The sequence below is a fragment of the Dermacentor andersoni genome, chromosome 7 (genome assembly GCF_023375885.2).
Source record: "Dermacentor andersoni chromosome 7, qqDerAnde1_hic_scaffold, whole genome shotgun sequence".
In the NCBI taxonomy this organism is placed as follows: Eukaryota; Metazoa; Arthropoda; class Arachnida; order Ixodida; family Ixodidae; genus Dermacentor; species Dermacentor andersoni.
In genome coordinates, this window is record NC_092820.1 from 134,726,983 (window position 1) to 134,754,551 (window position 27,569).

The 27,569-nt window shown below is 45.8% G+C and overlaps 1 protein-coding gene across 3 annotated transcripts; it reads left to right on the forward strand.

The window, feature by feature from the left end:
* Window positions 1–8,348: 8,348 nt before the first annotated feature.
* On the forward strand, window positions 8,349–26,824 carry LOC126533781 (sulfotransferase ssu-1-like). 3 transcript variants are annotated; one of them, XM_055072361.1, is made up of 3 exons: window positions 8,349–8,434; window positions 20,137–20,342; window positions 25,313–26,824. In XM_055072361.1, exons 1-3 carry the CDS (start codon window positions 8,410–8,412, stop codon window positions 26,054–26,056), a joined length of 975 nt encoding a protein of 324 aa, XP_054928336.1. In that variant the 5' UTR covers window positions 8,349–8,409; the 3' UTR covers window positions 26,057–26,824. The 3 variants fall into 3 exon arrangements, with proteins under 3 accessions (XP_054928336.1, XP_050036934.1, XP_054928337.1); XM_050180977.2 differs by lacking the exon at window positions 8,349–8,434 and adding an exon at window positions 12,591–12,750; XM_055072362.1 differs by lacking the exon at window positions 8,349–8,434 and adding an exon at window positions 14,408–14,424.
* The last annotated feature ends 745 nt before the right edge of the window (window positions 26,825–27,569 follow it).

Here is a 27,569-nt window from a genome sequence, read left to right on the forward strand (position 1 = left end):
GATTGCTGTGCTATCGTGTGTTAACGAAGCTTTCCCTCAAGTCTAAATGTTTTAAGGCAGTTTGTCATGTGCGTATCATGGCCACGCACGCTTATATCGCCTTCCGTTTCGCTACCACGGGTGCGCTTTAAAACCACGGCGCTGCAATTTTGCTTTCCTTTCCTTCCTTCTTCTCCGCCCTTAAACTGGCTCTCTTAACTACTACACGCAGAGACAAAGCAACAGCACGCGCATGCGATCCCATAGATGAGATGAATATATATATATATATGGGCACCCTACAATGCAGTTTGCCTGTACATGTCGCGCCACCTGGCAGCGGCGGTGAGCACCCACGGGTAGGCCCTCACCGTCATTTCACCATTGTCCGTGGTGCGCTCAGGCCCGCCTGCAAGCCTACTTTTCCAATTTTCCAATGGATTCCCCGCGGCCTCTTGGCAGCTTCTTCGTGAGAAGTGTGAACAAAAAGAACAAGCGCAGATACTGCTGCGTTAAGAAACGTCACAACCGCGAAGGCGATGTCGGCATCAAATTGTGCCGCTTCCCTTTAAAACCGGGGCAAGCAACCCGGCGGCTGAAGTGGATCGTCGCGGTTTATGTCGGTCTTGCGAATTTCTGTTAAACGAACTAAGACGGAAGTGCAAAAACAAGAAAAAGAAATGAAAATGAGCCAGCAGCGGCATCTGTAAAAATACACAATTAAGCGTCAACTGCATAAAAATGCGTGAACTGATTCCGGCTGTTGTAAATCAGTTTTGATAGTTGTTTAGCTCGTCTTGTTTCAAAACAAACTTGCAGTAGTTGTTAGGTGTCAAATCTAGCTTCGTAAGCGATTGTATGCGCTGTGCTTCTTCCTGCGCCAAGATCAAGACGCGAATGCTGGAACCGAGCTCATTCGTGCCGATGTTTTCTCGCGCTTAGAACAACAGAACTAAGGTTGGAGTACACTGCAGAACACGTCGAGTATTCGAAAATTAGCATTTCCCTCGCGCACACAAGCGCATGTTTGTTCAGTCTTCACGTTGTTTAGTCTCAGCTGATTGCTCTCTATGATGCTTCAGCGGTAATGCCCTCTCACAGTCGAGCCCGAACGACAATACCAGAATATGCTCGAGGCACTTCGTCAACGGAGAACAAAGCACTTACCTGCCAATTCGCCAAAACCTATACAATGTGAGGGGCAAGGCACGCTCCAAGTAAGGAAGCGACAAATGACAGTTCAAAGACGTCCACGGCCGTATTTGCTCACTTTAGTGGCATAAAATAATGATTTGTTAACGCACTTCGAGATCGACGTCGTAAGCATACTTACTTTGTTGTGACAAATACTTCGCGACCTGCGGTGGTTGCTTAGTGGCTGCGGTGTTGGGCTGCTGAGCGCGAGGTCGCGGGAATAAATCCCGGCCACGGCGGCGGAATTTCGATGGGGTCGAAATACCAAAACACCCCTGTAATTAGATTTAGGTCCACCTTAAAGAACCCCAAGCGGTCCAAATTTTTCCGGAGTCTCCCACCACGGCGTGCCTCCTAATCAGATCGTGGTTTTGACACCTAAAACACCACAATTTAATTTAAGCACCTCACTGTGATGTCCGTGCTGTTTACTTCTTTGACACGGTATACGCGGTTGTAGTAAAAGATTTTACGTCGTTTCTCAAGCGTCGGTGGTCCAAAATGGGCCTCGACGTTTTCGATTGCATTAAAACCGCAATTTAGAACGTCCGAAAGGTTTCAAACGAGCGCCGCAAAAGCATGCCTCCGCAACAGCGGCCGCCTCGGTGTTTCGCGCAACTGACACGGTGGCGCTGACGGCTGAGCCGATCGCCGCGCCGCCTGACCATTGCAGGGAGCCTATATATAGAAAATTATCAGTCATATCTCTCGTAGTATAGCCCTCTGGGCCGTTTCCTTCTTTTTTCTCTTTCGAAAGTAGTCCGATTAGGGTTATTATAATTACACGAAGGTATTTCGCCCTCGTCAGCAGCAGTCCTTGAGATAGTTATTCTGGCGGCTAGCTTCCCACGCTATGCGTGCCGCCCTCGCACCTGGTTAAGCTGTTCCTAGACGCTAGAGTTATACTATGTCCGCGCAACCTTGAGCGATCGGAAAGCGCGTTTTCCCCTCTTGGCCGGCGGAGAAGGGAGGCTTTGTGTCCGGCCCGCAGAGCCCTCCCCATCTCAGTAAGGTGCCTGGTGGTGGTCCCGTGCAGACGATGACCTCTCGGTGAGCGCATATTTCCCCCTCATCTTTTAAGAGGTTCAATACTTACAAGCATTTGTCTCGCAAACCAAATTTATTTCAAGGGAATTTTCCACGTCTCAATAATTCCTCTCGCCGTATTCGAGTGCTGATTGCCGTGTTATAGTTTGTACACGAAGCTTTCCCTCAAGTCTAAATATTTTAAGGCAGTTTTCCTAGTCTCTAAAGCCTCTCGAGCTTGCTCTTCTCCTCGGGCGGCCATTTTTCCAAGAAAGTATGCCTTCCAACCACAGCGAAGAACGACTATCGCGGACAACATCAGTCCGTTGCCACGTAAATATGAGGCTCGGAGCAGGAGCTATGGCGCTTCAAAGTAACCTGGGGCCTGACGAACCAACCGATTGAGCTCTTTCCAGGCAACATCCAATGGTCACGAGTTCAAATCGCCTGTCATGTTCGTTTTTCTTTCCGCTTTTTCTTTCTTTTTTCTTTCTTTCTTTTTAATGCCTTTTCCTTTATTTTACCACTGTACGGGTACCCTCCTAAAAGAAAAAAAAACATATATATCTTCAGTTATGTATGGCCACACATGTGCAGGTCATAAATACCAGGTCCTCTAGCCGAGTGCCATCCGTGCGGTATAACCGAGCTCAGATTGCTCCACCTGGACTGATAAAATAGGGCACCACTGTAGGTTAAATGAGGCGTACAACTCCTGCGGGACCCGCCGTGGTTACTCAGCGGCTATGGTGTTAGACTGCTGAGCACGAGGTCGCGGGATCGTATCCCGGCCACGGCGGCCGCATTTCGATGGGGGCGAAATGCGAAAACACCCGTGTACTTAGATTTACGTGCACGTTAAAGAACCCCAGGTGGTCGAAATTTCCGGAGTCCTCCACTACAGCGTGCCTCATAATCAGAAAGTGGTTTTGTCACGTAAAACCCCATAATTTAATTTTTAATTTAACTCCTGCGGGGACGGTAGAGTATCCGCCTCCCGTGCAAGAGGACCGTGATTCAAATCCCGATGCCGCACAATTCCCCACCGGAAAATACCAAAAAAAAAAAACACCGTGTGTTGAGAAAATTGCACAAACAGGCCTGGAGTGCGGCTTGATCCCGGCGACCAGAACCGGTAACGCACTCTCTCACCAGAGCAGGATTGGCCACCCTGGTGCAGTACTTGGCCACAACCTCCTATATGAACCCAACAATCAAACCCCGGCCCTCAGTCCCCAGCAGCTGCGAAGCAACTGACCACGGCGGCGGTCAGACCTGCGACGCTGCAGAGGGTGCTAAGAATCCCTGGCTCCGGACAGGCCGCCATTGGAATATGAACCTGGCAACGTTTAACGCTAGAACGTTATCTAGTGAGGCGAGTCTAGCAGTCCTATTGGAGGAATTAGAGGGCAGTAAATGGGATATAATAGGGCTCAGTGAAGTTAGGACGCCAAAAGAAGCATATACAGTGCTAAAAAGCGGGCACGTCCTGTGCTACCGGTGCTTAGCAGAGAGACGAGAACTAGGAGTCGGATTCCTGATTAATAAGAACATAGCTGGTAACATACAGGAATTCTATAGCATTAACGAGAGGGTTGCATGTCTTCTTGTGAAACTTAATACGAGGTACAAAATGAAGGTTGTACAGGTCTACGCTCCTACATCTAGTCATGATGACCAGGAAGTCGAAAGCTTCTATGAAGACGTGGAATCGGCGATGGTTAAAGTCAAAACAAAATACAGTATACTTATGGGCAATTTCAATGCCAGGGTAGGCAAGAAGCAGGCCGGAGACAAGTCAGTGGGGGAATATGGCATAGGCTCTAGGAATAGCAGAGGAGAGTTATTAGTAGAGTTTGCAGAACAGAATAAAATGCGGATAATGAATACCTCTTTCCGCAAGCGGGTTAGCCGAAAGTTGACGTGGAGGAGCGCGAATGGTGAGACTAGAAATGAAATCGACTTCATACTCTGCGCGAACCCTGGCATCATACAAGATGTAGACGTGCTCGGCTTGGTGCGCTGCAGTGACCATGGGATGGTAAGAACTCGTATTAGCCTTGACTTGAGGAGGGAACGGAAGAAACTGGTACATAAGAAGCCAATCAATGAGTTAGCGGTAAGAGGGAAACTAGAGGATTCCGGATCAAGCTACAGAACAGGTATTCGGCTTTAACCCAGGAAGAGGACCATAGTGTTGATGCAATGAACGAAAATCTTATGAGCATCATTAAGGAGTGCGCAATAGAAGTCGGTGGTAACGCCGTTAAACAGGAAACCAGTAAGCTATCGCAGGAGACGAAAGATCTGATCAAAAAACGCCAATGTATGAAAGCCTCTAAACCTACAGCTAGAATAGAGCTGGCAGAACTTTCTAAGTTAATCAACAAGCGTAAGACAGCGGGCATAAGGACCTATAATATGGATAGAATTGAACAGGCTCTCAGGAACGGAGGAAACCTAAAAGCAGTGAAGAAGAAACCAGGAATAGGCAAGAATAAGATGTGTGCGTTAAGAGACAAAGCCGGCAATATCGTTACTAATATGGATGAGATAGTTCAAGTGGCTGAAGAGTTTTATAGAGATTTATACAGTACCAGTAACACCCATGACGATAAGGTGAGAGAGAATAGGCTAGAGGAACTTGAAATCCCACAAGTAACACCGGAAGAGGTTAAGAACGCCTTGGGAGCTATGCAAAGGGGGAAGGCAGCTGGGGAGGATCAGGTAACAGCAGATTTGTTGAAGGATGGTGGGAACACTGTCCTAGAAAGATTGACCGCCCTATATACACAATGCCTCATGACCTCAAACGTACCGGAATCTTGGAAGAACGCTAACATAATCCTAATCCACAAGAAAGAGGACGCCAAAGACTTGAAAAATTATAGACCGATCAGGTTACTGTCCGTTGCCTACAAAGTATTTACTAAGGTAATCGCAAATAGAATCCGGAATACCTTAGACTTCTTTCAACCAAAGGACCAGGCAGGATTCCGTAAAGGCTACTCAACAATAGACCATATTCACACTATCAATCAGGTGATAGAGAAATGTGCGGAATATAACCAACCCTTATATATAGCCTTCATTGATTACGAAAAAGCATTTGATTCAGTCGAAACCTCAGCAGTCATGAAGGCACTACGGAATCAGGGTGTAGATGAGCCATATGTAAAGATACTGGAAGATTTCTATAGCGGTTCCACAGCCACCGTAATCCTCCACAAAGAAAGCAACAAAATCCCATTAAAGAAAGGCGTCAGACAGGGAGATACGATATCTCCAATGGTATTCACAGCATGTTTACAGGAGGTATTCAGAGACCTGGAGTGGGAAGAATTGGGGATAAAAGTTGATGGAGAATACCTTAGCAACTTGCGTTTCGCTGATGATATTGCCTTGCTTAGCAACTCAGGAGACCAATTGCACTGCATGCTCACTGACCTGGAGAGGCAAAGCAGAAGGGTGGGTCTGAAAATTAATCTACAGAAAACTAAAGTAATGTTTAACAGTCTCGGAAGAGAACAGCAGTTTACGATAGGTAGCGAGGCACTGGAAGTGGTAAGGTAATACATCTACTTAGGGCAGGTAGCGACCACGGACCCGGATCATGAGACTGAAATAACCAGAAGAATAAGAATAGGCTGGGGTGCGTTTGGCAGGCATTCTCAAATCATGAGCAGCAGGTTGCCGCTATCCCTCAAGAGGAAAGTGTATAACAGCTGTGTCTTACCAGTACTCACGTACGGGGCAGAAACCTGGAGGCTCACGAAAAGGGTTCTGCTGAAATTGAGGACGACGCAACGAGCTATGGAAAGAAGAATGATAGGTGTAACGTTAAGGGATAAGAAAAGAGCAGATTGGGTGGGGGAACAAACGCGGGTAAATGACATCTTAGTTGAAATCAAGAAAAAGAAATGGGCATGGGCCGGACATGTAATGAGGAGGGAAGATAACCGATGGTCATTAAGGGTTACGGACTGGATTCCAAGGGAAGGGATGCGTAGTAGGGGGCGGCAGAAAGTTAGGTGGGCGGATGACATTAAGACGTTTGCAGGGACATGGCCACAGTTAGTACATGACCGGGGTAGCTGGAGAAGTATGGGAGAGGCCTTTGCCCTGCAGTGGGCGTAACTAGGCTGATGATGATGATGATGATGATGACCGCATGAAATGAAAGCCGTGCCCAAACTGCCGCTCCCAGTGTAATGATGCAGTTGTCCTCCCTCGGAACACTACTATACGGTACCAAACTTGACTGATTGGTTCGACGCTTTCTTGTGCACGTACATGCACACCTGATATATATATATATATATATATATATATATATATATATATATATATGTACGCGTGCGCGCGCACGTGTGTGCATGTGTGTGTGTGTTGTGTATATACGTAAGCACACGCCTAGTATGGTGGGATGCATCAGCACACCCGTCTTTTTGTTGACCACGTGTTCAAGAGGCCTCGCCCGGCAGAAGCAACGCATTTTCGGTGCTTCGTCCCTAGGTGCACCAACTCCTCAACACTTGCGGGAAAGCGTGCAGTTCTGTACTATCTTCAGAGCGAACCTCGCCTTGGCAATGTTAGTGTTGGTTATTACGAACGGCCGAATATATACAGAAGTCGACAATATCTCAGCGTTCAGTTACACATTTCCTCCACCTATACTGCGCGTTCACCTCCTGCACAGTGCCCATTCGTGGTAGCCAAACCATCAAGTCGGCGAGTCCGAGCAGCAGCTCGAATAATTCTCCGGCGACTTTGACGCGAGCGATCCTTCAGTTCGGCCAGCATATGCGGTCGCTTGCTAAAACCCCATGTAAAGAAAACATGTAATAGTGTAGATATATCTATTACGTAATATGTTATATTGTATGTACGTGCTTCACTTTTATATCCTTGTGTATTGAAAGAAGTCACTACTAGATTATGCGTAGCTTCTGTGCACAGATAGTGCAGTTTTCCCGCCACACATGGCACAATTAAAGCAAAATTTAGCCCCTAGGGCGTGGGAGAGGGCGGGGGGGGGGGGGGTTCTATTACTCGCACGCTTGCTCGCTCGCTCGCTCGTTCGTTCGTTTATTTGTTGGTTAGGGTTATCAGGTTACAATGACAATGATCATCGATGCGTTTTGATCAATTTATTAACGTGTTCTAAAGAAAGACACATTCTATTCAGAGTGGTCTATTTTTTTTCTCATGAATACAGAAACGTCCTTCTTAATTATGGCAATACCACATACTTGCTCCAGCAACGAATAAAATGCGAGATAGGCGCTTCCTTCAGGATGTGCTCAGCTCTCTCAGGTATGGTGTTAATTGCCGTTCCCTTCCAATCTCGTGTATTCTCTATCGCACAAGAAGTCTCACTAAACTGTGACTGTAGTGTCGTAATGCAAAACGTTCATTTTATGACACATTCGGCATTGGCCGTTTTTCCCACGATAACTAGACACGCGTTCGTTCCGCAGTCTTCCGGCAGTTGGATGATATGTGAAATGATAGAAATAGCTTTTTTCAACAACGCCAGGTTGAACTACACGAGATGGGCGACCTTCCGCACACAGCCTCATCGAGCTATATGTAAGCTTGCAAACAGCGAGGGTTCGGTAAGCTACGGTTGGCACCTAGGAGATGCTGCACCTTCCTGTCCACGTGTTCTCTCATTCGAATTCTAGGCCGAAGTACGCCACCATATGTAGGCTTCTCCTCCAGGGTGCTCGCCAAAGAATGCTCAGGCACTGGTGTGATCAGATTTTCTTATCGATTTTGAAGTTACCAATCAGCTGCAGTCACACTATAATAACCATAAAATCTCTTACCTTGACGAATTACGCACTTACTTCCCAGTTACAATCCGAGACGGGACAGAGCCGTATTCCCACGGGTACGCGAGAAAAATACTTACGCGTTAATATACCGGTTAGTGTATAAGGTACGCCGTTCTGTCGTCAATGCATTTCGAGTGGCTTGAATGAGTGAGTGTCGTGCTTCGGCATGCGTTAATGTAGACGCACTTCCAGCGGCTGTAATGCAATCCCTCAGTGAGCACGTGAGATATAAAGATACGGATATGCACAATAGAAGGAAGGAAAGGGATACTTGGCATCCATCCAGTTGACGGAAAGCACAGACGTCGAGTGCTTTCTGAGTAGGCCGCCGTGGCGGTGACGGGTTTCCTTCACTCCTGACACCGTTTCAATGGAGCTGAAGTCGACCATTAAAGGCAAGTGTTCTGTTTTGTTTTTTTGTTTCTGAGCGTGCCTCTCTTCCTGATAGCAGCCCTAACACATTTGTAAGAATTCCTTTACCACATTGCTATTTAGCACTTGTAGTCATAGGAATTAACTCATGTACGTGTCCTACTCACTTGGTCGTTGCGGAGTCGATTGTCAGAGAAGTGGGATTTGGGGACGAGAAATTCAAAGGGACAATAAATTATTGACCAATGGAACAAATCTAATTTTAATAAAAACATTTACGGTTGTGCAGTTTCTTTAGAATATTTGTCTATTTACTCCAGTGCGTCCCATTCGGCACAGACCTATCGTAAAATATTTTCTGCCTAAAGAAACGTTGTCGCGATAATTTTTTGAAAAGCGCGCGTCAATTTGTCAGGAACGGAAAAAGGAAAGAGGTTTCAGTCACTGTAATTGAAGCTTTTACATCCATCAGACTAAATATGAACATGACTTGCGCTAATATCGGCATTCACTATACGCCTATCTTGAAAAGAAACACGTTAATTGAACTGTTTGTTTGAGACGCAAATAAGTTTGATGAAATGAGCATGAATGAGAACATTTTCTGAACTTTGAAGTCCACAGGCCTTTTCTGCAGAAAAATGAAACACTGGCAGTGCCTTTATGAGCACTTACAATAGTATGCGTTTTGAAAAGACTCAGTTCCGCACGTCAGCCTTTGCTGCGTTCAAGAATACGTGTGAACAGTGGAAGTGCATTCATTAATGTATCACTGAACTAACATCAATTAATTTTAATGCAATGACGAACACAAGCACTTTCGCTTACATTTACATAAAAGGTTTATAGAGGTAAACGCGTATATCAAAATAAATGATAGGATTCTGTAAAATTAGCAGACTGAAATAGATGACCACCACTCCGCACCATATACAATAACTCTGACCACGGCTCCGCTGCATATAAAATATGCAGCTCAGAAAGTTAGCTATGTAAATACAGTGCTTTAGGATTTATTGCCTCCCCTAAGCAATAAACTGAAAAAAAATTTTGACGCGGAATGTACAGGGGTAACCTAATTCCTCCTCGCCGCTACGTTAACCCTTAGACCAGTCGTACTTTGCGGGATTGCGAAAACTGTGGAGCTGTAGTTGCAGTAGCTTTTTCCTTATTTCCTAGGGTTAGTGTTCGAAGGAAAGTCATTACGTATGCGAAAATTCTGCTTGAAAAGGTGAACGAAATTATGCTCCTTCATTTAAACCCGAAGCGGCCTATGAAAATTGCTTGAGCCACTCAGTAATAGCAACATTTCTATTTGTGAGGCACTGTGAAGTGCTAATGTATTTTAGGCACTGGCATCGCTGATTTTAAATCAAGCCGTCAGTACAGTTGCCGGCGGATTCTGCCTCAAACAAGAAAAGGCGTGTACAGAGATCGAACGCATCATTATTGAGAGTTTTCTGAGGCATAGTAATTGCAAAACGAAGTTTGTTTAATAATGACAATGTCAGCAATACGTGCGAAAAATATAAAGGAAAGCGCTGCCGCTACACACTGTAACATATGGCACGCACTGTGATTATGAAGGCAGCGACACAATAGCTTCATTCATACGATATAAAGGGTGTCCCAGCTAACTTTAACCGGACTTTAAAAATACGCGAATGCCAAGTTGCTGGACAGAACCAAGGCACTGTTGTTTGGCATCGCTTGGAGACACTGAAATTATTTTTTTATTCCACCTAATTAGATAATTAGTCACCCTGTATACCCCACGGCGATTAGCGAGCAGTCATCTCTTTTGCAGCGCTTACAGCGTCCAAGAAGAGGCCGTCACAGCGACGCATTTGAGGTAGGCACGAAATTTTTCTGGGCGCCTGAACCTGGCTTTCAGAGCGAGTCACAGAGATCCCACAATCATGAAGCTTCCAACGAAAATTACCACCGGAAGCTGATCCGTAATGTCTGTGCGGCTTGCAATCATGGTCGTACAACGTGCATGGGAATGAAGGTTGAATTTCCTACGAAAATTACCACAGCGATCTCTCGTGTTTCGAGCATTCACATAGCACGGGAATTATTTCTAATACACGCGTGTTTCTGACGTTTCTCCTTTTGGCTTCGGATGGACTTGCTGCTTTATTTTCTGGGCTCTTTCTGCCTGCAACTTGCTAAATATTGAATCAACCCTATTTTTCTAAACGCACAAGGCGACTGGACTCTGTGAACTCGTATATATGCAATAAACTGTGTCATTTGTAAGGCATTTTTCTCGTGTAAATGAATAGTTTTCCGCGACACATAGCCGTTCGATGCCACAAGGAGGATGCTTAGGAAAAGGAAATATACAAACTATCAATGCAATAGTGGCTTAACAGCCATGTTTGCAGCTCTTGTTGACACTAGCTTGAAAGTTTTCTTGAGTAATTTGTGTAGAAGTCGCTTTGGTCTTACCAGCTAGTACATGGATTTGTCTCAGCTTCGTCCTTTTTGGTTCGAGTGGCTGTGTGGCTTTGCTAACATAAATCGCACCAGGTTGTACGAACTGAACCCTTCGCTCAAACTCCGACCTCCACCCGGGGTTCACCGACGTGAGATGTCGCTTCTATACCAGCTGTGGTTGGGAGTGGCTTTCACAAAGGCGTACACTAACCTGACTGCAATGACCGGCAGTGCTGCATGCGACGTCTGCGGCGTGGAAAAGAACATCGAACATTTATTGCGCCATAGTATTCGATTTCAGTCTGAAAGACAAATATTATCTATCGCATGGCGTCGCCTTGACGATCGCCCGTTATCTGTACAGGTGCTACTTGAAGACCGTCCCCATCGCTCGTCGGCCCAGAAAACTGTGAAGGCACTTTTGTCTTTCTTGAGGGCTACTGGCCTGTGGGAACGCCTTTGACTCACTCACGCCCTCCGCGTGCGCGCGCACGATCACACCGCGGCTTTCCTCCCCTTCCCTCCCTCTCTCTATCTATCTTATCTTTCTATTCCCTCTTTCCGGTCCCCCAGAGTAGGGTAGCCGACCAGACGCATTTCTGATTAACATCCCTGCCTTCTCTATTTCCTCATCATCCTGTCGGCGAGTAAGACAACAAGCTTTCAAATATAAGTGGGCAAAGTTGAATTTACAGGACGGGATGGACTGCAGCGTTAATCCGAAGACGACTGTGACGTGGCTTAGACGAAATGAATCACCCCGCAAGCAGCTCGTCTACGGCTTGTCTTGTGCATGGTGTGATTCGGTCGCACTGAGTTACTTCATGCTTGCCTTCTGATTGCATCGGTGATCCATCCCGCTGTGTGATTTCCGCCTAAAGGCACGAAGTACGCGAAAGCGGAAGAACTGCAGGACGTGCTGACTATGAACCGCTGAATTGTCTTACTCGAAAGATGGTGTTTTATGTGCAGCGTACAGAGAACCTTCCAACGAGGAAGGAAAACAGGAACACGCCCCAAAGCACACTCATATTCGCAGTGACAGATATGCTACTTCGATTTGCAACAGGGTTAACGACAATGCCCATGCGTACGGGTCTCCTTATGTATGGGCGCAACGTAGAGCTCATAAGTGCGACGGTGGCGCTACAGCCCATCTTCTTGTTATCGTTGTTGAAAATAACTTCAATAAATTTGTCACTTTCGCACGCCATAACCACGATCTGATCACGACGCACGCCGTGGTTAGGGCCTCCAAAATAATTTTGACCATTTGGTGTTGCGTAACGTGCATCCAGTGTGCCCGGAGCAAGAGCATTCTTGCATAACGTCTCCTTGGGAATGGCGCTGCCGCGGCCTGGATTCAGCTTTGAGTTTGGGCTCACAAGTGCAACGCAATGCCCACGGGTCTACCGCGTTGAGTTTTTATCCTTGTCGTCTGTTGTCGTTGTGCTGTTTACACTCTCGTAGAACGCTGTAATATTTATTACTTGTAGGGACAACCTTTAGCGGCAACGGGATTGCGGAGACAAAATTTTAAAAATCTGGTCCTGGCGCTGTCAATCTGAAACAGATCTTGGAGCGAAAAATACCGGGTAGCGTAAAATTAGACAGTAGCCGGTCGGGGGGGGGGGGGGGGGGGGGGCACGACTGTGTGTTGTGTTTGGCACCCGCTAATCTTTATGGGCACCTCGAGCAGCTGTGATGCAATTCCTTAGTCGGCGCGCGAGATGGAAAGATACGGACTTGCCTAACAGGAGGAGGGAAAGGAATACTTGGCACCTTCCCAGTTCACGGAAAGCAGAGACGTCCAGTGCTTTCTGCGTCGACCGCCGCGTTGGTAGCGGGCTTCCTTCCCACTCGAACCCCCTTGATCTACACGTGAACTCAACTAGAGGCAAGTATTTTGTTTTTTGTTTGTCGTGTCCTTTAAGGGTCTGTCATCCACGAGACAGTCGTAGTACAATTTTGAGAATTCCTTGCCCGCAGTTCTTTTTAGCGACTACAATCAAAAAGATTAACTCGTGACAGTGCTGTCAGAAACTCGTCGTGGCGGCAGCGCTTGTGAGAAAAGTTGCTAGATTTCAGGCCAAGAAATTCGAACGGACATTCAACGATCGACAAATTGAAAGGCTCTGATTATTAGATAAACAACTGCGCTTATGCAGTTTCGCGAGGCTTCTCGTGTTTTGATTTTAGTGGGCACCCCATGTTGCACTAAACTTGCGTAACTGATGTTGCGGCTTAAAAGCACTTTGTTTAGGTCTTTACTGAAAGAACGCGCCCAACTTTCGCAGAACCGTGAAGCGGAAAAGAGGTTGCAGTCATTGGTGTTGAAGCTGTTACAGGTATCGGGTGATATGTGGGAAAGTAACACATATACTGAGCGCTAATTGTATGGAGAAATCTGCAATATTATTTGCTTCTTTGAGATGCAAGTTAGTAGTGTAAGCTTGTTCAAATTACCCTAAAAAAATAACGGGTTTGTGTGCTGAAAAAGTACACACTTTCAGTGCGAATTTCAAGGTTTACAACAGGATGTGTTAATTTGAAGGCCTGGTCAGTACGTCTCCTGTTGTGTTCGAAAATGGAGGAATAGCAGAAGTGCTTTTGGTACGGAATCTCTGAGTTAATGTCAATCATATTTGATACATTGGGAAAACGAGAACACATTCAATGAGGTTTTAATTTTTTTTTATTTATCTGTACGCGCACATTAACATAACTGATAGAATTTGCAAAATTTTTGGATTGAAAAAGATGTGCACTAATCACCACCATCTTCTTTAAAAAAAAAGTTATATAGGAAATAATAAGCCATAAAAAAACTTCTATAAGTACGGGTTTAGGTATACATTGCTTCATATTAACCGCAGATTGAGTACTATTTGTTACACAGAATACACTACGTCAACTTGATGCCTCGTTGCCACTACGTAGCTGCTCTAAACCACTCACGAGAAGTACTTCCCACCTCTGTGGGAACTCTGGCACCAATTGCAAATAAGAGCGGTAATTTTCAGAGAGGTTTGAAGGGATAGTGTTGGAAGAAAATGCATTACCTGTGTGAAAACTCCGCATTCATATGGCAAATCATATTTGCATTGTTCCCCTAAATGCGAAAGCGTTTATATGAATTGTTTGAGCGGCTTAGTTGAAAAATGTTCATGTTTGCGATGCACTATGAAGTGTCACTGCATTTTATCTAGTGGCATTCTAGATTCCAAACCAAGCCATCGCTATACGTGCCTCTGGATTCCGGTTACAACTTGAAAGTTCGCATTTAAATGTTCACCGCATCCTTAGCGTTACATTTCTGCCACATACGGCATACGAAAACGTTGTTTGTGTCATGATGACACAAACAACGCATCCGCATCAATATCTGCATCAAGAGCGCAATATAAAAAAAAAAAGGAAAACGGGGCCGCTACGCTGTTTATAACATAGGATGTGCCCCGTTGTGGCCAAGGTCGCGACGCGGTTGCTTTATCCATAGGCCCGGTGATAAGTGAGAAGTCGTCTCTTTTACAGCGCTTGCTGCGCTTGACGCACTTGCGGTCAGCACGAGGTATGTGCGAGAGCGGGCAAGTGCATCTTCGAACAGTTCTTGAGCTCGCACAGCTCTACAGTTTCCACACAAAAAGAAAAGGTAACAGACGCAACTCCGGTGCAAATGTCCACGAGACCTGCAATCAGATTTTCGTAAGCTTTGTGCTTATGGCTTCAAACAGCTTCGTGACTTTTCACACCGTTTATATTCCCCGAACCAATGCGCAATAACTGCAACAACTCGTTATACGTAATTCTTCGTGCGCTCGTTGTCTTATCTCCTGTGTCTCAACATATCTGATGGCTTCCTAATTTAGGGCGATAAAGGCAGATAACGCTCCGTAAATGAAATAGCAAGAAGCTTTGACGCCCCAAGCATGAAGATCAAACAAATCCATGCATTGCCCACCATTCCCACGGTCGCTGAACGATCGCAGCACCAGTGTTCCCCCTAGCAATTTTAGTAGGAGCTTCTATGCGCATATAGCCACCCAACAATGGCCACATACCAATGTAGCTCTTTGAATTATTCTGGGAATGCTTGCCAGGGTATCTGCAAGGGCTGTGAAAAAAAACAACAACAAATAAACAACTCTCAAAACCCCAAGAAACTTTTGTATGAGAGGTAAACGCTGGGCTTCAGTCCAGTCCACAGTTCTATCTCGGTAGTACTCACGCTGCTGCGTGACTCGATAAACGCGATAAAGCAATCTGCGTAACACATGCGCTACAAAAACAGAGTTGATTGCCTGGAAGGCTACATTCCTGGCGTTCACATTGAAAACTTCATTTACGTAAGAGCATTTACTGATTCGCTGGCGTTTGAGGCGCAGTTGTGCCTGCGGTAGCAGCCATGAAACTGGCCATTCGCTGGTGGCACTTGCATAGGAGATGTTTCCCGAACCCTCGCGTGACCCTATTGCGGCAGGATTTATTTCTTCAGTTCAATAGCCAAAGCGAAGCTTCGCGCACATTGCTGACCATGTTTTTGTTGCCGCTGCTGCTGCTGCCGCCGCCGCCACCGCCACCTCCATGTGAACCACCACTCAAATGATGCATCGGCTATCTGCGGTAACCGGTTCCGTTGTCTGTATAATTGCGCAAGGTAACCCTCTCAGTCTACTTCAGTGCAGCAAATATGCACTTTAAACCATGCAATTCCTTTAATAAAGCGAAGCGTTCTATTCGCAATTTTCCCGAAGCGGGCTCCGCATCACTGACGCGCTGCGAAGCACTCTGTCCGGGATCTGTGCGAGCGAATTCCGAAACCACGGCGCTGGCTGGTTGATCGGTCACATGTCGACCCCTCTTTCGTTGCTGTCGGGCCAACGCTGCAAAAGGAAATCTCGAGAGCATCGTTACGGGGCCACTCTACGCGTCCACCAAATGGAAAAGTCGGAGATATCATTCCATCATTTCCCTAATGCCAGCCAGACGAGACGACGAATAGCTAGTAGGCAGATATATGGGCTCAGAAATGCACAGAAGCGCAGTGCCTCAACGGCGACGATTGTTGCATGCTCGCGTCATTTTCAGCCATATTACCACTTCTTACAAAGTGAAAGAACTGATATATTTTGGTGGTTTATATTCACAGCGAAGGAGCCTTAACTAAACTGATGTGCAGCTGATTTTCTTGCTTATTTGTCGTCGAAGAGTTGCCTTCATAGCTTCGCGTATGCAAAATGAAACAGTTGTTTTGCCCTACAACACGATATCACGAGCAGACACAGTGGCCACCAACTTGAACAGCTTTCACACTGCAGCAATTAACGGCTTTAATGGAACCAGTCGCGGTAGTGAGTGCCAAATTGTGCCGCGATTTGTGCGCGTTAATCGTCTTCGCTTCACGATTAGTGCGAGTTTACGACCATGTTGCAACGATAACTGATATGGCATTATACGAATAGCCTTGCGTGAATGTATAGCATACTTACGTAAATTCCCATTCACTTTGTTTTCCTAGTTTTCGATCTCATTGTCGGCGAGCCTCATTAGCTGCATGTATGGTGCACACAATCGCATACGCAGAGGGGCATGTTACGGCAGGCTCGGATGAACCCACGTATACGCAAGTGCTTAATATCAGCTGCACTAAAGATTGCAGAATTTGTTTAACAGAGTCCAGAAAGAACACCGAAAAATCACGAAGTCCTTGGTTTAAATGCTGTTGCACCATTTTTGCATTTAGGTATAACAAGGTGTTTTTATTCGGCAGTCAAGCAGTACATGATGCAAGGCAATTCGACAACAACGCTAATCCCAGCGACCACAAACGAAAACGTATCATCATTCCACGTATCACACATACACACACATACACACGCACACGCACATGACCTGCCCCGCTCGACTGAATGTCAGCTATCTCCGTTTTCTCTCTCATCCACACTGCTGTCTTCCTGTATCTTAACGCTATGCCTGAAATTTTCTATTCCATCGTTCTTTGCGCTTTCCTTAACTCGTTCTCGAGCTTCTCTGTTAACCTCGAAGTATGTGCCCCATTTATTAGCGCCGGTAGAATGCAATTATTGCACACTTTTAATTAAAACTTCAGTGGTAAGCTCCCAGTCAAGATTTGGTAATGTCTGCTGCATGTGTTTCAACCCATTTTTATTCTTCTGTAAGTTTCCTTCGCATGATCTGGGTCCCCTGTGAGTATATGACGTAAATAAGCATACTCTTGCACAGACGCTAGAAGTTAACTGGCGACCATCAATGCATGTTTCCTTGCAAGGCTCTTTAACACTACCTTTGCCTTCACTTCATTCTTCAACTGTTTACACTTATACTTTCGCGGATAAGGTCCTCAATAATTTGTTGCAATTCATCCCCAGTGTTGCTGAACAAAGCGAAGGTAACATACTGAGATATTCTCCGTAGATCCTAAGTGTTAAGACTTCTCAGTGTAAAAGCTTCAACACTTGCAATCATGCAGGGGAGAGAAGTGTGCATTGGAGAGATTGGAAAAATACATACCTTGGAGAGATGTATAGGAGAGATTCTGCCTCCTTGCAGGACCTCTTTCTTGATAGGTATTTTTGCACTACATTTGTGGAGAATTCGGGTTGCTGTGAAGTCTCTATATGTTTCCTAAGATATTGCCCTGTGCGTCCTGTACTCCTTGATTACTCAATGCCTCGATGACTGCATGTATTTCTACTGAATCAAACGCATTTTAATAATCTACGCGAGCCATATACAGAGTGTGGTTGTATTCTGCAGGTTTCTCAATTACCTGATTGATCACATACACGTCATCCATTGCAGAATATCGCTTCCTGAAGCCAGCCTGTTCTCTTAGTAGACTGAAGCCAAGTGTTACCCTGATTCTATTGGCAGTTGCATTGGTGAATATGTTATACAAGTTAATGGGCCTATAATTATTGAACTTTTTGACGTCTTCCTTCTTATGGATTGCTGTAACAATGGCACCCTTCGAGCTCTCTGATACAATTGAAGCTGTGAGGCACTGCATATCAAGGGCCGCAAGGATTTAAAGCAGAAGAGGTCTTACAGACTTCAATAAATATACAGTCATTACATAATCTGTTGCCGCTTTCTCCCGGGACGTGTCTCAAATTGTCCTTCTAACTTGATCACAAGTCATAGGAGCCCCTGTATCCTGCTCATCACTACTTCCAATTAAGTTAGGCTGGCTGCTCTATTTACTGTAAAGGTCAGTATAGGATTCTGCTGCTGTTAGTACATCAACGAAATTTCTGATGACTGCTTTTATTGGACTGTAGCTATCTTGCCCAGATCTACGCCAAGTTGTGTTGGCATAGGACTGGGCAAGTATGCCCTGATCCATCTACCCACTCAATAATGCGGTAGAATTTATCAATGTTGCCCGCTACCTCATCCTACCCCGTATTCTCTCTTATATGAAATAACTGTGTAGCAGATGACATGGTCTTAGTCAGCACTGCGTTAGCCGAGGGGAAGATTATTTCCGAGCGAAAGATATGACGCCACTCACACAACTTGCGAGCGGCGTCAAAAGGGGGGGGAGGTAGGACCGTGAGGGGAGGTAGGACAGACATAATTGTGCTGTATTCTATGCGGTGAAAGTTGTTTTCTGTCTATACCTAGGTACTCACTTAGAATATTACAGTTCTTTTACAATCGTCCATTTGTGACGAATGCAATAATTAACGTTAGCGCTTTTTTTCTCACAAGAACCCCAATAATCAAAAAGTCTCTTTCACAATGAAAGATTGAAAGGGGGCCGTTTCTTTTCTTGTATACTTTGTATTTCTTTTTAATAAAGTATATATGTGTTGTCCATGGTTCTTTTGGATGGTTATGCCTTGTTGCGAACGCCGCCACCCCGGAAATAAGTTTCACAAGCAAGTCATTACACTCGCTTGGAGAATTAAGGGCATAAACAGCAGGGCACTCTATACCACACAAATTACGGATTAATACGAAAGAGACGGAAATGGTACGTTCTAGGCTCTTTTTTTCTATGTTTTAGACAATTTGACACAGCAAACAGCACGGGGTAATTATGGGACGCATCAGCTTCTTAGACGAGCGCTAAATTATACGTGGAATTGTTTGACAAAACATGAACGATAGTGTCACTGCGACTTGTTTGTAACACGGGTTGCTATGTCAACAAGATTAGCGTAGCTTTAAGAGGAAGCTTTAGCTCGGGCCCAACTCCGACGCGGCCTATACAAATACATGTAAAAACGCAAAAACGTTTTTCTGAGATAACCCCTGAACCAATTTTAGTGAAATTTGTTGCATTTGAGAGAGAAAGCTACGTTCTAGTGACTGTTGGAAGCGGAATTTTGATTTAGGACTTGAATTTTGTTAAAAGGATTTTCAAACATTCAGACTTATGAAAAAAATAGAAGCACGAAGTTTACAAACTAATAGCTCTGCATCAAGAACAGATATCGCGATTCTGGACACGGCATCCATTAGACCATTCAAAGCGGACAAATTTGATATGTCAGTTTAAATCTTACGTGAATTTGTTACGTTGTTTACGAGGGTTCTGCAAAAGTTGTAATTACACATTACTCCATTTTTTGAAATTCATGTGTAACATATCAATTTTGTCCGCTTTAGATGTGCTATCAGGTACAATTCACAGAATCGTGGTATCATTTTTTCTTGCTGAGTTACGGAGTTTTAAACTTGATAGTTTCGTTTTCTGAAGATTTGCGATTATTGCCAAATTTTTATAAGAAATTGACGACCTAAATCGAAAATTAGAAACCAACAGTCACTAGATTTGAAGTTCTTCTTTCAAATGCAGCAAACCCCGTCAAATTTGATGCAGTGCTTGCCGAGAAAAACGAATTCTCCTTTTACATTTATTTACATAGGAGCACCCGAGCTAAAGCTTCCTCTTCAAGTTGTAACAGGAGATACATCCATAATAAAGATGTATTTTATTATAGCTGTGAGTAGCACTCTGTCATGTGTTATTCTCGCTAAGTCTCCGTTTTGGTAGCACGTTTACCAACATGCATATACAGTTACTGTATCGATATTACGGCTCATATTACTATCACAGCGGTAGATTCATTTGGGAGCATGTTTAAAATAGGGTCCTGGTAACCCTGGCGAATATGGTTAAATAGGCAGAGATAAGAAGGAAGCATATACTACTGAAACAATGATATTCTGGTTGAATTTCAACTGTGGTTCCTTGCCCTTTAAACTTGTTAAAAGCACGCTCTAATGCAGCATTTGTTTTCTCTGCACGCAGGTGCCGTCATGAATTGGAACGGTGTTTACAGGGATGTGTGCGGCATCAACAACCTCTCCTGGGCATTCCAGGAGCACATCATAAAGGAAGCCCTCGCATACAAGCCGAGGGAAGGGGACCTGTTCGTCGTTTCCTACCCAAAGTGCGGCACAACGTGGACGCAGCACATTGTTTACGCCATATTTAACGACGGCATGTCACCTAAGGTGAGCACCACTCCTGGCCGCTTGTGTTAGCGCAGGGTGAGCGCGCCTACAGTGGCCTTGCTAGGGTCCTTGTAGATGGCGCAGCATCAAGCGTAAGACGATTTGGGACTTTCATTCATTAGCAGTAAGCGAAAACACAATATTCCGCTTCAGCTGAACGCCAAGTGCACGAGGCAGAGGAGGTGTTTTAAGGATAAGAATGTGAAATAATATATTGGTGTTACGCGAACTTTGTGTAACAACACACATATAGAACGCCAAGTTCACAAGTAATAGCTGGTTGCGATTGCTGGATGAAATAGGAAGTCTTGCGTTGAAGTTACACCAAGCTTATGAAAATGTATAGAAGTTGGATCAGCTATAGGTATTGAGAGCCAGTTACCATTATTTGGTGGTAACTTCCGAGAGCGCAAACATCACATGCAGGACTATCAGTTATTCCGATTAGTACTGAGTAGGCATTCGTGAAGGCAACTCCAAGTCATAACCGATACAGAAAAAACGCTTCACGGCGGTGCAGGCCAGCGGGAGGTCTGAGTTTGAAGTGGCGGGTTTAGTCTGTGCAGTCTTGTGCGCCTTGTATGTGCGGTATTCCACTCTGCTAAGGAGACTGTGCGTGCTAGAATGCCAAGTTGTCTCGCCGCGTCGGTCCTTGAGAGAGGAATGGGAACGCAGCAGTCTTCTTGGTTTGACGTCCGAGCTGCCTTATCGGCGTCATCAGTTCCTATGATACCGCAATGACCTGGTATCCATTTAAAAGAGATATCATGGCCTTTTTCTCTTAAGTGATGGACAAGTTCCACGATTTTGACGTGAGCTGCTTGTGAGTTCCACGTCGGAGAAACGACTGCACACATTGAAAGGCCGGCTTTGAATCGCAGAAGAATGCCCATTTTCATGGACTTTCAGCATTTATCACATGAAGCGCGTCCCGAGAGCCGCGAGCTCTGCAACTGTAGGCGTAGTGACATGGGAAGTCTTGAACCGCTGGGTTATTCTCATTGTTGCTATCGTTACAGCACCACCGGAACTGGTTGATGTTGTTGATCAATTAGTATAGACGTGTGTGCGGTCACTGTATTTCTCGTACAAGTAAAGTTAGTTACTTCAGCGCTGATGATGGCAAGGCTGACTTTTTCTGAAGTCCTGGGAATGTAAGGTTTACTTGTGTACGGCGCATACACCATGGGGGAATGGAAGCCATGCCATGCCACAGGTGTGTAACGTTGCCTGAGAGAGGCACGGACGGTGCGCGAAGACAGTCGCACTGAATGTCGTGTGGGACCTATCTACTGGGAGACTTGCGAGGTGGTGGGTAGGGGTCCGGGAAGTGTCTTATGTGCACACGCGTTGTTTCAATGCTAATGTGCGTTCTAATAGTGGAATCTTGAGCGACTGCAATAACTTCAGTCGTTAACGCACTCCGCGGTAGACCAAGGCATATCTTGAGGGCTTGGGCTTTGGATTATATTTAGGTTAGTTCTGCAAGTGTTGGACATGACCGGTAGGCTGTACCACAGGAATCCAGTAAAGAGGACCCTGTACAGTTGCAGCATAGATTGTATTGGCACTCCCCAGGTCTTTCCTGCAAGGAACTTAAACAAATGGCGAATTCCGGTCAGGTGTTTTCTCACATAATTCAGATGAGGGGTCCAGAGGAGATTTTTGTCAATGACCACCCCCAAAAATCTGTGACTCGTGCTGTACAAGATCAGTTGTCTGCCGACGGATATCACGTATGGAGACATTGATTTCCTTGTAACCGCCCCCACTGCACACTTTTCGTATGATGTATGAAGTCGTTGTACTCGAAAGTAGGATGGTCTTAAAGTTGCTGCCTTCTGAGGCCGCGCGCGAAGCGGCAGTCACGTCACACCCGACGTCCAAATGCAAATGTCATCGGCATAGATGGAGAGACTAAGAGTACCTGGCAGGATGTCGGCGAGTCCAATAAGTGTTAGACTGAAGAGCGTTGGGCTCAGTTCTCCGCCCTGAAGCACCTCACGGTTACTGTAATGCTGAGAGCTCGGGCCATCCTTAGTACGTACGAAAAAGGATCTCTTATGCAGATAGCTACTTATCCAGAAATAGACTTTGCCGCCAAGTCCTACTGTTTCTAACGTGTTAAAAATTACTTCGTGCGTTATGTTATCGTATGCTCCTTTAACATCTAGAAACAGGGCTGCAGAGAATCTTTTGCAGGACTTCTGGTGCTCGACATACGTCACCAAGTCGATAACGTTGTCTATGGAAGAACGGCCATGCCTGAAACCGGCCACTGCATCCGGATATACCTGGTAATGTTTGAGGCACCATTCTAGCCGTGCTATAACCATCCTTTCCATTAGTTTTCCGATGCAACTGGCAAGCGCAATTGGTCGGTATGATGCGATGTCTACAGGCGACTTGACAGGCTTGAGCAGTGGCATTAGGCGACTGGGCTGCCATTCCTGGGGAACCGCACCTGCCCGCTAGGAGCTGTTGAACAAGAGCAGGATCATTTTCCGAGCCTCTTCCCCAACATTACATAGGCCACGGTAGGTTATACCATCGGGTCCTGGTGAAGATGAATGCTTGCACAAGGCCAGTGCAGCTTCGAGTTCGTCCATGGAGAAAGGACTGTCCATGCGGGGGTCACGTGAAATTGGTGAGTGGTGAAGCGTCGATGTTCCACCGGGGCTAGCTTCGTCAGCAATCCTGCAGAAAAGTTCCGCGACGTTAAACAATGGCCAAAGACTTAAAAAAGCGGCGCTGCTGAGGTGATCCACGGAGACCACGAACAGTTCTCCATATGTGAGACAAAGGTTTTCGTGGACCCAAAGACTCGCAGACAAATGACAAATGAGAGAGCTAGTTCTTGCTCATATTTTTACGTCACTGGAGCATCAAGTGATCGCCTAGCCGCCACAAGTATTTCTGGGTAGCCTGCCGGGCTCAGCCTGGTTAACTTCTCTGCCTATCCCTTATGACCCCCCCCCCCCTCTCTTTCTCCTCAGTGTACCAGCTGCTTCTTCCTCTCAGTCAGATCATTCCAGCACCATTTTATCGTTGTACAACAGTTCCGCCAGGAAAATAGCAGGGACTTCGCCAGCTGTCAATGACAATGCTTGCCAGCTCTGAAATATCTTGCAACCCGCCGTGGTTGCTCAGTGGCTATGGTGTTGGGCTGCTGAGCACGAGGTCGCGGGGTCGAATCCCGTGACCTCGTGTCGCGGGATTTCGGCCCCATCGAAATGCGGCCACGCCGGCCGCATTTCGATGGGGCCGAAATGCGAAAACACCCGTGTTCTATTCAGGTGCATGTTAAAAAACCTTCCGGAGCCCTCCACTACGACGTGCCTCATAATCAGAAAGTGGTTTTGGCACGTAAAACCCCATAATTTTAAATATCTTGCACTTGATCCCATCTGAATATGCTACGAAAATAGACGCCACAATTATATCAAGTTCTCTGTGGGCACCAGATTCTTCTGCGACATGTGCGGAGATTTCATCTACTAAAACAACAAATTGGTATTGGCTATGCACTGCGTACTGCTTTTGCTCACTTTTGGAACCTACTGGCAAACTGAAAGGTGATATTGATCAACCCTTGGGCAGCCATCATCGCCTTGAGGTAGCCACAACCAATATACCTGCTTGTTCGAGACGTCAACTGTCAACACAGAATGAAATGTCACCTGCAACTTGGCTTCGTGCTTCGCTTGTTGCGAGCTCACGGCGGCAGAGTGCGTAACTCTGAGACTGACCTGGTTATTGAAAGACGCGCGCCAGCTTATCGCAAATGGCTTTCGTGTCGTGCTCTAACGGAAAATTGTCAGCCTAGGTGCGTACAACCTCCGGGTGCTCTGAGCGGGTTCTATGGTGTGACGTGCAGCGTTGGACAGTGGGAACGTATTAGAATTATCGACCTCAAATGCGATTTTCACCCGTCTTTGGGCCTTTCAAGTCACCTTCGCACCTTCATGCACAGTTTAATTAGATGTAGATTACGCAAACTACCTAGGTCATGCAGAAATTGCAGGTCGTGCCATTGCAATTGTGCAGTGTGTGCAGTGTGCACCATCACTTACATCGTGTGTTTTACGTCTGCGCAAGTTTTGCGGCTCAAATCACTCATATCGGCTTTTAATTTACATAGCAACCCTCTGGAACGGCGACATACGTATTCTTATACTTCGGAGCAGTACTGCTATTCTTCTGCACGCAAAGAGGGCTGTATTGGTTTCTCTTCGTGACACAGGCCTGTACCATAGATCTTTGCTGCTTGTTACCGCATGTTCTTTGTCTTATTACTTGCGTACGTTATGCGTGTGAATTGTATGTATGAGGGGGTCGTTTCATGCATCCCTTTTGTCATGTGGAGTAGCAAGCTAGGCGTGTAACCTGGCAAAAATTGTTAGCATCCATTAACGAATGTCTCCCCTTTCTCCTAGTTATCAACAAGATGTACGCAAATCGCTTAATTTTGTCTAACTTTATTGTCGACTTGTTATACTGCTGTACATTAAGCCATGCACCGACAACAAATACACCTTGGTGTGTTGAAAGGTTCACAGAAACGTAAAGGCATGAAAATAACCACAGCGCTAGCCAACCAATCTAGTCCATTTATTGTAGGTAACACGAATAAAGGTAGGACAACATCCGTGGTGAGGTGCCACCACGACAGGCAAGGAGTTCATATAGTTGCTTCAAAAAGTGCAGCGGAGTCACTGGTGCAAATATAGTTAATGTTTGCCTTTAAGTTATAAGGTTTGAGCAGAACACTTAAGAATGACCCACAATGCTTGCAACGTGCCTCTTCGCTCCTTCAAATTAAATCACCTGCACACCGTAATGAAATTACTATCTCATTGATCCATTGTATTATCGCACGGACATGATCAACAGGACCAGTGGTCAATACGCGCGCGTAATCTATTGTAGTAAAATTCACCATCCACATGCAAAGTTTTTGTTCGTTACAGGACATGGAAGAGTTCATGCGGAGGTCACCATTCATGGAGATGATCGGAGCGGGAGCCGCAGAATCCATGCCACGTCCAGGTGCCATAAAAACGCACCTTCCATTCTCTCACCAGCCCTACTCTCCTCAAGCAAAATACATATACGTCAGCCGTAACCCCTACGACTGCTGTGTTTCATACTATTATCACTGCAAGTCATTCGCCATGTACCAGTTTGCCGATCAGCCGTTCGACAAGTTCTTCGACCTTTTCGTCGAAGGAAAAGTGGAATTCGGTGACTACTTTGACCACCAGATCTCGTGGTATGACCACAGAAACGACGACAACGTGCTCTTTGTCACCTACGAGGAACTGAAGAAGGAACCGTGCGCCGGAATTCTAAAGATAGCCGATTTCCTGGGAGAGAAGTATGGCAGAAAACTACGGGAGCAACCGCAAACTTTGGAAGGGGTGTTGAATGCGTCCAGCATGAAGACCATGAAGGGGTTCAACGAGGAATTCAAAAAATGGGGGACCAAGACGGCGGAAATATTGCAAGCCACCGGAAAATACCAGCCGCCCGCCATCGAATCAGCGGAACTATTCACGGCTCCAATGACAGGAGAATTTGTACGTAAGGGAATAATCGGTGACTGGAAAAACCACTTCACTTCGGACCAAATAATGCGCATGAAAAGCAGGATAGCCTTGAAAACCAAGGAGAGCACTCTGATGAGTCTGTGGAAAGACATTGGTCTCCCATGAGCATCATGTTTGTTTGTCAAACACTCATTCACTGTCACTGTTTAAACTCAAACGCTCATTACCTCTACACGCCTCGTATTATATGACCCACCTCACTACCTATGTTGCTACCGTGTTCCGCTGTGAAGAAAAAATGGCCAGTGGCCTTAATCTCTGACCTAGGTGTCTCTTAGTGGCACTCGCACCTCGGCGTTCTTTAGATTAGCTTTAAGCGAATGCAACGAACGAACCGAACTCGCAGGCAACTGTTTTCCATTAATTAGCCGGTTAAATATCATCCCACTTTTTTGTGTGTGACGATGAGCAAAACGAGAACAAGGTGAAAGCAGGAGCCAACGCATATGCTTTCCTCACCACAGTATGTATAGGTGGGGTTTTTCTAAGAACCCCACCTATATATACTGTGGCGGGGAAAGCATATGTGGCCTTGAAGGAGAGAAGTCCACTTGTCGAAACGTTGGCTTCTGCTTTCACCTTGTTCTCGTTTTACTCATCGTCTTCAAATTACATCTTCCACCTTCCCCGTGTTTCCCCTTTTTGTGTGCGCCATCATAAGTGACATCATCACTTCGACTATCTATTTCCGGGTTTCCAGGAATTTCGTCGAAGTCGTGCTCACGTGGCGGGTATCTAAAGTCTACAATTCTGTGCTTCGATATGCAGTAATCCATTATTTGTAATTAATTCTAATTATTGTAAGCACTTGAGTAACTCAACTTCTAAATAAACTGATGCTCTCGTATTAATATCTATAATGAAACCCATGAATTCTGTACTGTACATTTTTTTTTCTTTCACATTTATTTTGAATTTCATCCGCGGTCGTCTCCGGTGGTGAGCCGGATGTGCAGCGCAAGAAACAAGAGTGTCACTCGACGCCCGTGCCAAGGAAAGACTTCATGACACCACGACAGGTACCTAAGTCGTCTTCAGACGATTTGACACTGCAGCGATTCAGGCCAGCCATAGCCCCGGAGAGCGACCAGTGGCCTCGACAATACTCGGCCTCCGGTGTTGCGCTCTCTGGGTTCATTTGGCGTCATCGACCCGGGAAGCGCGGCAGCCCGCCGCGCTCGACCCGGCGCTAATCTTACCCGCTTTCGCCGCAAGTGCACACGATATCGTTGCGGTGCTTAGACGGGATTCTGACTTAGAGGCGTTCAGTCGTAATCCCACGGATGGTAGCTTCGCACCACTGGTCTCTCGACCAAGCACGTGAACCAAGTGTCCGAATCTGCGGTTCCTCTCGAACTGAGCAGAATTACTATCGCAACGACCGGTCATCAGTAGGGTAAAACTAACCTGTCTGTGGTGGCATTTCGGCGATGACCGATACCAATAATGCTCGTGTACTTAGATTTAGGTAATGTTCAAGGACCACAGGTGGTCGAAATTTTACAGGAGACTTCCACAACTGTGGAGATTGCCGGATATAATGCATCTCAATACTCAACACTAACATGGTACTCATTTGTTATACGATTGCGTATAACGTTCTTCATGACGATAAAAA

What these genes read in the sequence shown, in the direction of transcription:
- LOC126533781 (XM_055072361.1), top strand. Translation starts at nt 8,410, where the DNA reads ATGGAGCTGAAGTCGACCATTAAAG. An exon ending in GCTGAAGTCGACCATTAAAG is followed by an intron (nt 8,435 to 20,136) that starts GCAAGTGTTCTG and finishes CTCTGCACGCAG; the next exon opens with GTGCCGTCATGAATTGGAAC. An exon ending in ACGACGGCATGTCACCTAAG is followed by an intron (nt 20,343 to 25,312) that starts GTGAGCACCACT and finishes TGTTCGTTACAG; the next exon opens with GACATGGAAGAGTTCATGCG.